At 40.3% G+C, this 10,545-nt stretch overlaps 1 protein-coding gene across 4 annotated transcripts; it reads left to right on the top strand.

Annotated features, from left to right (window-relative positions):
- Positions 1 to 2,293: 2,293 nt before the first annotated feature.
- Positions 2,294 to 7,629, top strand: LOC121975263 (polyadenylate-binding protein-interacting protein 11-like). 4 transcript variants are annotated; one of them, XM_042526816.1, is made up of 10 exons: positions 2,294 to 2,776; positions 3,047 to 3,154; positions 3,336 to 3,380; positions 5,387 to 5,459; positions 5,529 to 5,641; positions 5,798 to 5,857; positions 6,034 to 6,081; positions 6,172 to 6,240; positions 7,232 to 7,293; positions 7,359 to 7,629. In XM_042526816.1, the coding sequence occupies exons 1-10, from the start codon at positions 2,483 to 2,485 to the stop codon at positions 7,423 to 7,425; spliced, it is 939 nt and encodes a 312-aa protein (XP_042382750.1). In that variant the 5' UTR covers positions 2,294 to 2,482; the 3' UTR covers positions 7,426 to 7,629. The 4 variants fall into 4 exon arrangements, with proteins under 4 accessions (XP_042382750.1, XP_042382749.1, XP_042382751.1 ...); XM_042526815.1 differs by having other exon boundaries at positions 2,297 to 2,776; positions 3,044 to 3,154; positions 5,532 to 5,641; XM_042526814.1 differs by having other exon boundaries at positions 2,298 to 2,776; positions 3,044 to 3,154.
- Positions 7,630 to 10,545: the final 2,916 nt, after the last annotated feature.

The raw sequence follows: 10,545 nt of genomic DNA, 5'->3' as shown, positions 1-10,545 counted from the left end.
TGTAAAGAGGAAGAGATCCTTTGTGAGAGGTTTGCTCCACCGAGAAGGAGAAAGCTCTAGCCGGAGATTGCCGGGGACTGATCCACCGAAGGATCAAGGGCTCGTCCACCTCAAGGACACGCCGTGGAGTAGGAGCAAGCAATCTCCGAACCACGTAAAAGAATCGTGTTAGCGTTTGTGTTCTTACTCATTGCTTTCTTGTTTTAGTTTCATTTCCGCTTGCGCAAACTAACCGTGTAGAGAAGAAATCGTAGTTGGGGGTGACCTAGCTATCCAACCCCCCTTCTAGCCGGCCACCGATTACTTACAGAGAGGAGCGGATGAGCATTGAAGAGGGTTAGGTCTTTCAATTTAGGGAAGAGAGAGAAGCGAAGGAAGAAAACGAGAACAAATAAGCTCGGGCTAAGGAAGAGAGAGATTGAAAAACTTGAAGTTGACGTCGCGTCACCATGCCACATTTGCTACCGCCCAAGGTCGCTATATATATATATATATCGGGTAAAGATGAGTAGGATTTTATCACATCCACCTTCATATCCATACAGGCAAATATACATATCCGAATATCTAATTACTATAATCGGATCAAAAACTTCCCTCCATATCCTTCTCCATTCTGGTCAGATGTCAGATTCCCCATTAGATTCAAGGGAAATTGTCATCTCCACTCGCTATGAGCATTTTCAGATTTAACTTGATAATCGATGAGAAGTTTTCATAAGATCCTGGATTGATAGACTAGACACATGGTGCTATATATATATATAGTTCATGAGGTCATGGTGTCGCGATAGGATATCCAAGTTGTCACCCAGGCATCCGTGGGTCGAACCCCAGTTACGACGTATTTGCAGGATTTTTTTTCTCCAAATGGGGGTGTAATCAAAGGATGTTGGATTTCTAGGCTGGCCGTCGCATGCACTTCCCTATTTACCCTGGTGATCGATGAGAAACTTTCGTTGGGCCGAACCGGTCACCCCCAGAGATAGTCAATGAGACTAACTGGGATTATCATATATATATATATATATACAAAAGGCATACGCCGACTCGTACACCCCACACGGCCGATCTCATAGCCATATATAGAGAGGTAAAATAGGAAATCGAGCAAGCCGCCACATGATAGGGTATTTTCACTAACTTTGTCAGGAATCAACCCTTGTCTATTTCTACAAATCTATTATATGATGACCAACTCAACTTTATACGGGAGGTGAAAAATACCCTTTGTCACAATGTGAGCATTTATGAAAATAATAGTCGATATATGTGAGCGCTCATAAAATTGTCACGATGTCTACATGGCCAAATCCTACCCCGCAAAGTGTTCTCTCTTGAGCGTGACACAAAATTTATACTCATTCTTGTTTCTGAGATAAGAGATGCCCAATTAATTTAAGGGTGACAGATTTATTAGAGGTAAAGATTAATTTTTCTATCGACGTATGCCCTCGAGAAAATAAACTTTTCTCATTCTAACCCTATGTGTTGGATGGGTTGAGTGGAGGTTAAAGGGTCCCTTTCTTACATCCAAATAAGTATGTTATCTTTCCCTTAGCTTACTTATCCACTCACCTCCTCCCAAACGAACATAAAGAAGTAAATTAAATTTATTTAATGCCACATAAAGAAGTAAATTCCACTTCCTGACCTCCTTCACTCACATCCTTCGCTAATAAAAATTAAAAATTACAAAACCTTTACTTATAAAAAAAATAATAATAAAAAATTACCTTTCCTTATGACCATAGGAGAAATTTAGAAAGAGATATTTATCCCCATCTCAAATTTCCTTTTATTGGAAGGAAATATTTACAAATTATCGGGTAGAAGGTTTTACCACGTAATTTCTAATTTTTATCAGTAAAAAATAAAAAATAAAAAATCGAACGAAAAGCTACAGGGAGGTGGTTACGTTGGTGAGGACCACGGTTCCTTCATTTAATTTTTTTTAAATTCAATAAACATTATTTTTATTATTTTATATTTAAAAATAATTAATTATATTTAAATGTAAAATTATTATAAATATTTAATTGATAAAATATTTGATAATAAAATTTAGAAAATTTAAAAATAAAATATTTGATTCATACTATTTAATTGCTAAAATATTTAATTATAGAATTTATGGTGCTTAAGGAATGGAATAATTAAATGCTACTGTGGATACAAAAATAATAAATATTATATTTGAGGAAAATATCTACCCATATATAACTGTAGATTCCTCATGACCTCTTAAACAAAACATAAATTGACCGTGATTTACCTCCCTTTATTTAACCTACGGACTGGCGCGAGAGTAATCACCTCGAGAGAGAGAGAGAGAGGCTGTCAGACATGGGTAAAAAAATCTCGCTTTTTGCTCTATTTTTGATCGGATTCGTTGCTTTCTCGACTTGATCAATTCGGTCGTGTACTCTGAGCTTCATCGGTGCTCTGGTCGGAGATCGCTGTGGGCGTTCGAGATAAATTAATGGCTGCGGTGGTGGAGAAGATTAATGGCATCGGGTCGGACGACCAGCTCCTCTGCAGCCATCCGCCAGCGGAAACCGACGCAGGTGTTGAGTACCATGGCGACGTGCGGAGGCTGGTGGATCTCTTCTCCAAGTTAAACCCGGCCGCCAAAGAGTTCTTCCCTGCCGCGGCCTTCTCCGACGTCGCCGTTGAGAGGAAATCTGAGAACCGGCTTTTCGCCGGTGGGTTTTATAGCAATAGTTGTAGAGGTTCGAGCAGCGACGGGTTGTTGTATAACCATCTGAATCGTACGGTAATTCGATTTTCTTCTATTTTGATTTTGATGCATAGTTAAGCGAGGGTTTTGGGGTTTTCTCTGTTCCAAAATTTAGGGATTTACAAATGCATCATTATTAAAAGTTGAGAAATGGAGGGAAATGAGCTTTTTCGATGGGCTATCGTCATCCCTCCCAGATCTTCACATTTTGGAGGATTTCATTCAATTTGTTTGTATTTCTTTGCCGAATTGATTTTAATAAATGTATATGTTTGAATTGCTTACTCATTTTATGGTTGTCAGAAGAAAGCTGGTAATAGTCAGGTGCAACAGAGGATTAACAACAGAGTTAAGAGAACTGAGAGACACGAAAGTGTTAAACGAACTGTATATGTATCTGACGTTGATCGACATGTGAGTAGACTAAAGAAAAAAATCTAGATTTTTTATTTGACCAGCGACAAAATTTGACGTTTTCATCTAATTCTCATTGTATTAATTTTTCATAGAGACAAAAAGGTGGATTTTTTTTCATGTATGATTGCAAACAATCTGTTATCTGTGCTAATGTGAGCTGTTGACTGACAAATATCAGGTGACTGAAGAAAGACTTGCCGAGATATTTTCTACTTGTGGACAAGTAATTTCTCAAACTGTCACTTCCCTATCAAATTTGTTGAACAATATAAGGATATTGATGAGATTGACAAAATGGCTTTATTATATTTTTGACCTCTTTAGGAATTTCAGCATCCATTGTGTTCCAATTCTTAGTAATTTCATAATTTGTTAATTTAATTCACAAGTACCTAGACATGGAAAAAAAACCTAATGCTAAAATTGTCACCATTATTTGCTATACTGTCTAAGAAGCATTGCCTTGTTGACTAGTGACAGTAGTGTGGATTTCAACTTTTGTAGCATGAATTTGAGGAACAATGAAAAATGATTTCTTATACTTAAGATTAGTTTGACTCATTTTATCTTAAATAATATGGCATCTCGAAGATATGTACAGAAGCTACTAGATACTTGGTCAGTTGGAAATCTGCACAGATCTATGAACCAAAAAAGCATTACATGTCTCTTGTATAAGTTTTATTGAGTCTAAAAGCAACAGTTGGATCTGTAAATAGCATGATAGGCAAGAAAGACTGCCTTGCTTGCTTCCTTTTTAGGAAATAGGAGCATGGTACATTTTCTGCATCAAATCAAAAAAAATATTACAAATTTATACTGTAGAAGTTGAACTATTAGTTGCCATGAACCTTTCTATAGGCTTACCTCTTGCTTTTTTTCTATATGTTGGGGTGAGGAGAAGGTTGACTCCTTTAGTTCCATATGGCCAATTTAGAGAGATCCCACCCAAGTGGCTAGCAACTTTCTGTGGATTGGGGCTCATAACATATTGGCGTTAGACCCAGTCCTCTTGGTCATTGACTCTGGGTATGGGACCAAGGACTAAGCCCAACTAAGGGGAGAGCTGTGTTTTGAGAGGGGAGATGGGATGGATCTTTCTAGAAGCAGATACATGACAATCTAGTTGATTCGGTCAAGTCCCATAGTCTTCTCTCTTGTCTTTCAGATGCTGGGATGGAAAGCTGAAGGGTGGCTCCTTTAGTCCTACATTCAGGAGGTCTTGAGAACCTTATGTGAAGGGAATGGCCCCAACCAAGTTGCTAGACATTTTGATTGAATTGGGGAACACAACATACCGATCGCTTATTGATCTCATTACATATACTCCATTCTTAGTTTAATTGCAAGCCAAATTGCTGAACCAAGATTTTGTTGAGTTGTCATATAGTCTTTCATAGACTTCAATATGATTAGATTCATGTAGTTGATCCCAAATTGTTGAGATTCATGCTGCGTGTTTTTGCTGTTGGTTGAAGATTCAGATATGGAAAATTTTGTCACTTTTGTTGTTTAGTTGGTCACGAGTTTCTAACTAGGTATTTTTATTTCCCTTACACACTCCTTGGTCAGCATACTCATCCTACTTTAGCAGAAGCAACTTTATTCAATTTGTTTTCATTTTCTCTATTCATGTTCTTTTACATACCAGAAGTACTTCTGATTTAGCCTTAGTTTTCTTGATGGTTATCCCATCAATCAATAGGACCAGAAGACTAACTTTGCTAATTCATCCTTCTTTTTCTTTATTTTCATTAATTTTTTGTATTTGTAATTCATTTCCAACTTGTATTCTAAACATTATAATAATGATAGCTTCATATACATGGATAGGTTACAAATTTAAATGAGGTCATCTGGTTATTGTTTTGTGTGCCAACCCCAATCATTTGCGTGATTAGACCATCCAGTAGACCTAATAATACTCCTATTTTCTGAATCTGGTCCATAGATCAATGTGCTTAACATGTGCATTAGAATTTGAAGAACAGCCTCAATAGTCTCAACATTGGTGCTGATGATCAAGAAGCCACACCTACCTATCAAAACTTGAAGGTTAATGGGAAAAATAGGAAGTCAGGCTTCAGTCAGTTGGCTGCCAATTTTTTGGTTGTATTGTTTCTCTTATATGTGCATGTTTCTTGGTTTCTCCCTTGTTGCTTATATGGGTGTGAGTATTTTCATCTTCTTCTGCCTTTGTCAAATTTCTGTAAAATTTGCATATTGAAGGTAGTTGATTGCCGAATTTGTGGTGATCCTCACTCAGTGCTACGGTTTGCGTTTATTGAATTCTCAGATGAGGGTAAGTGCAACTGTAATTGGCACCCATTTCTAATAGATGTATGTGGACCGTAATTTATATAATTGACAGAAGGTGCAAGGACAGCTCTAAATTTTGGTGGGACAGTTCTTGGTTACTACCCCGTCAAAGTGTTTCCTTCGAAGACTGCAATTTTGCCTGTAAATCCCAATTTTCTTCCTAGGGTAAGTTTTCCCTCCAATTGTTCCCCCTAAGCATAGTGATCTGTCCTTTGTAAGTATTGTTCTAGATCTCTGACAAAACTTAGAGATTTCTTTTATGACATTCATTCTTCTAGTACTAGATCTTTCAATATTATTAATTACCAACAAATTATACAGACTAAGGATGAAAGGGACATGGTCATAAGGACAATTTATTGCACAAACATCGATAGAAAGGTACTTTGGCTTCTTCCATCTTTTCTAATACACAGATTGCATGGTTGGCAATTATGACTACTGTATTATACTGCATGAAGAGATTCAGATTGTCTAACGATTGCAATGTGCTGCTTTAATGGATCTAGTTTTAGCATTGTGTTCCTCCATGATCTGGACTTCTATATTTGTGGCAGATGATGCAGACAGATGTCAAAGCTTTTTTTGAGCAACTCTGTGGCCAGGTGCAGTTAATTATTCTCGATCTAGGAGGAGGTTCTTTTCTAATTGTCCAATTAGTTCACTATCATGTGAGCATAATTAGGTTTGAACAGGTTTCTCGTTTGAGAATTCTTGGTGACAACAAGCACTCAACACGCATTGCATTTGTAGAATTTGTGCAGGTAATATCAATAGGTATCTTTATAAACCTTTTAGTAACTAGTTTTAGTGTTACAATACTGTATTTTCTCCTTGTTTATATTTTGATGTTATCCCTTGCTGTTAGCTTAAGAGGAACTCCCATCATTGAGCACCTTCTGAAATTCCCATAGTTGCTGTTATACCGAAACTATTCTTGAAATCTTAGACATGAAAGTTCAAAATGAATGAAGGATCCATACCTAAACCTATATATTAGTTAGCTTCACGAGAATGTGCTAAATTGATCTTCTAATGGAAGGTGCTCTTATCTACTAATTGAGATTTAACTGTTGACAAAGAGAAAGACAAGGCACAGTAGATTTTTCTGAATTTAAAGTGATTTTCTTGTTTTCTTCTGTTTTCATATCGGTTGCTACTCATTATTTAACTGCAAGTTCTGGAAGCCATAAAATCTGTCATATTAAAAGATATCTGTATTTCAAAAAGTGAGAGGATACAGTTTTGGAGCTAATCCTTCACTGATTAACAAATTTGAGTTATCATTTATTTTGATGGCATAAGAAATAATTCCGTGGATTCTTTGTAAGATCATGTGACAGTAAATCTCTAAGTTGGTTGCAAATAGTCATCGTGCTAGCAACTATTACTCATCATTACATTTTTTTTTCTTGTGTTTAGGTTCCTCTTCGCCATTTTGCTTCATCTATTTTCTATTTGTTTTACTATTTTTCAACTTGCGCATTACAGAACTGAATGTCACTACTCTTGTTACCTTTCGGTCTTGTTTAACTTCTCGATATTGCACTGTTGTAAATTTCATTGAACTACATTGATGTTTAGCTCCCAAGCTACACTCCTACAAGGAAATCCCAGTAAAATTTCAGATTTATTCTGCAATATGTTCACGTAATAGATGTCTGCAATGTTTGGGCATAAAACATTCTAGCCGTAGCCTGGTTATTGTATCGATTAAGCTGCTCCGTGCTGATTTCTCTGCAAACACAATGACAGGCAGAAAGTGCAATCTTAGCTCTCAACTACAGTGGTATGGTTTTGGGATCCCTACCCATTAGGTATGATCTTAATCTGTCAGCTAGTTTATCATTTTAGACGATGACTCTTAATTTGTATATTTCAGGGTGAGCCCTTCGAAAACTCCTGTGCGACCGCCGCGCATGCCTTTGAACTCTGCCCATGGCAATTGAATTCAGAATACCCAAATCCTCAGCTAGGTTCCCATGCCACCCTAATGAGACTTCAGTTTAGGACCACCCATGTGTTTCATCTATGTATTCGTGTAAGTTGAATTAGTGAAATAAACGAGGTAGGAAGTAAGCGGTGTTGTTGGCTGAATCGTAGTTATCCAACTAGTAACTTTAACTGAACTAATCAAGACCACATGTGCTCAACATAGTCCCTTCGTGCGATGGTATGAGAATAGATGCTTGGTATGAACTCGCATTTGATTTCTAGCTTAGTATTAGATAAGCCATTTGCGTTGAGTTACGTTAGACATGACTCAAACATGGGTTGAGCTAGAAGTTGACTCAAACATGTCGGGTTGAGTTAGAAGTTGCATGATTCAATTTGCACATGACTACTTCCTTTCCTTCCATTAGAGTTTATATATTTTTATATCTATTAAAATCAAAGTTTTAGATTATATATATATATATATATATATATAAAAGAATTATTATCCTACGGATCTTTTTCTACGGAACCATACGGACAAACTCACGTAGCATATCTATCTCATTATTTCTCAACGCATCATCTTATTTTTCCTTATTTTCTTTCCCTCTCCTTGCCTCCGAAGCCTCGCAATCCTCCTCGTTGCTGAAGCCTCGCGATCCTCGTTGCCACAGCAATATCTCGTTTCACCTACTCTCTTTCTCTCTCTTGCCACACCCTCCCTTAACTTTTCCTCTCGTCATTCTTTTCGTCGAAATCCTTCCAACCCTAGCCCCTTTGGTTGTGCCCTCTTTCATCACGAAGTCTATCGTCATCGCGCCGAGCCTCCCTCCCTACTACGACGAAGCTAGGTTTTCCAACGCGTCCCTCATTTGTCGCGACGAAACGAGGTTTTCCCTCGCTCGCCGATCCGTCGTTCCTGTCGATAAGCTAGTCAGGAGAGTAATTAAGCCTCAAATATTTGTATTGAAGGTCTCCCTCACCACACTACGTCAAGTTTTGCGAGGTATACCTCTGCCAAGTTCCTTCTCATTTGATGCATACACATCTTTTTTTCCTTCCCAATTTGCTATTGATCCTGTCCGAAAGTCTATGAGATGGAAAGCTGAGGATGTGGTACTCCCGCTGACCTAGACTTCGCTCCGACCTGCAACACAGATTACGTCAGTGCCAAGCCAGGGAAGGGGTCCTCTGCATTGGCCCTCCGATGCTCAAGTCAGCCACCGGCGATGATGTAAAAGGCGGAGCAACAAGAATGAACAGTAGCACCAGTAGTGTCTGTTGCGTGTGTCGTGTCTGCTCGGCCGGAACTTCCCTGTGCTTGTGTCACGTTTGCTCGGCTGGAACTCCCCTGTGCTTGTGTCACGTCCGTTCGGCCGAAGTTCCGCTCTGCCAATGTCGAGTCCTGTTGCCTGGCCGAGCGAGCTAGCTGCTCGGCCCGGCTTTTGCACATCGTCTCCTCCTCCATCCGGCGTCCAATACTCCATTTAGCGTCGGTCATTTAACACCTCCCCGTGTTGAATGCGGGATCGGGCCGAGACCTTCTCCCCCCGGTCGGGGCATGATCGCCCGATCGGCCAATAATATCTGAGCGTTGACCTGATCGCTCGACCGACCGATGATATCTGAGCGTTGATCTGATCACCTGACCGGCCGATGATATTTGAGCGTTGACATGATCGCCTTGACTTTGACCTCCACCGTGGCAATTATCCTCCGCGGGGTGGGGCCCCTCCTTACCACCGCATCACATGCCTCCCCCTCAAGTCTAGTCGAAGGAGGTTGTAAGTCCGACTAACTGGACAAAATTGTATATGAAGCTTTCCACCCGATCGGCTTCGACACTCCTTGGTTTCTGATAGGACTAATGTGGCGCAACAGTCGGCTAGGTGACCACTCTTTGCCGGTCGGCCTGTTGAAGATTGTCGTTCAGTCATAGGTCTGCTCCCTTAAGCTAATCGGCACAACGAACATTCATACTTGGAAATCTTTTGGGCTTCTTTGGGTGAGCGTGATCCGGGCTTACGTCATCCATATTTTTGGGAAATAGTGCAAATCCCTACGCATTATGGCTGAGCGCGCTCCCATGCCTTTTAATTGCCCTCATTAAATGTCGGCCCGTGGTGAGGCGTCACGTGTCCCACCCGTTGCCGCCGCATGCCTGACGTGATAGGAGGATATCCTCTGGCGATGTGGCCTTTGGCGTTTTGAATTCAACGGCCAGATTTATGCATGGGATTCCGTGACCTAGATCGGACGGCTTCAGTCGGCCAACCCTGAGGCTTATAAGCTCGTGCGCGTCACCTTCTCCTCCTTCGCATTCCCATCTTTGAGCTCTTCGCCGATACTCCGTCTCTGTGCTCCGGCGATATTCTTCCTTTCCTGCTCCTTTGGCGACCTTCTAGTAAGCTTCCTTCCAATCGCATATCGCCTTCTTCCTCCACACTTCCCTGTCTTCGAGTTTTCTGGTGTTTCTTCGTCTGTGTTCCAGCGATATTCTTCCAGTAGGCTTCCTTCTCCTCGCATCCTTTCGCTGCCTTTGTTTTTTGCGATGGCGAGTTCCTCACAACCGCCTATCGGCGCCCTTGGGCTTTGGTACACCTCTATTGAGTCCAGGTTTGATGCTGGCAATGCTGAGAGTTTGACAACCGCGTTTAAGTTTCCTTCTAGATGCAAAGTTGTTCTTTCTTCTCCTTCCAATCTGCCAAACTCTCCGTCACCCGACTATCTTTGCTTCTTTAGGGATCAATTTACTGTCGGTCTGCAGTTTCCTATTCTCGCCGTTTGTAAATACTTTCGCATCTCCCTTTATCAATTAGTGGCGAACTCCTTTCGACTCCTGTGCTGGGTAGTTGTTCTGTTCCGCCTGCACGACATTCTTCTTACCTCCAGATTTTTCACTATTTTTATTATCCGAAATTGTCCAAGCCAGGGATTTTTCTTTACCAAGCCCGAGTGGACTTAGTTTTCTTTGACAAAATACCGACCTCCAACAAGAATTGGAGGGAATACTTCTTTTTTGTACACCTTCCCGAGCGGCCAGACTTCCCGACCCACTAGCAACTCGAAGTGGCGAGTCAGCCTCCCTTGAAACAGTACAAGAGCCGATCAGACTACCTCAACGCAACTTC

The sequence above is a fragment of the Zingiber officinale genome, chromosome 4B, assembly GCF_018446385.1.
Source record: "Zingiber officinale cultivar Zhangliang chromosome 4B, Zo_v1.1, whole genome shotgun sequence".
NCBI lineage: Eukaryota > Viridiplantae > Streptophyta > Magnoliopsida > Zingiberales > Zingiberaceae > Zingiber > Zingiber officinale.
Note: the sequence above shows the minus strand (reverse complement) of the source record. Positions and strands in the feature narration are given on the sequence as shown.

Excerpts from the sequence above, each read along its gene's own strand:
- LOC121975263 (XM_042526814.1), top strand. The coding sequence starts at position 2,483 with ATGGCTGCGGTGGTGGAGAAGATTAATGGCATCGGGTCGGACGACCAG. Across the intron at positions 5,460-5,528 it reads TATTGAATTCTCAGATGAGG|AAGGTGCAAGGACAGCTCTA; the intron begins GTAAGTGCAACT and ends TATAATTGACAG. Across the intron at positions 5,642-5,797 it reads ATCCCAATTTTCTTCCTAGG|ACTAAGGATGAAAGGGACAT; the intron begins GTAAGTTTTCCC and ends CAAATTATACAG.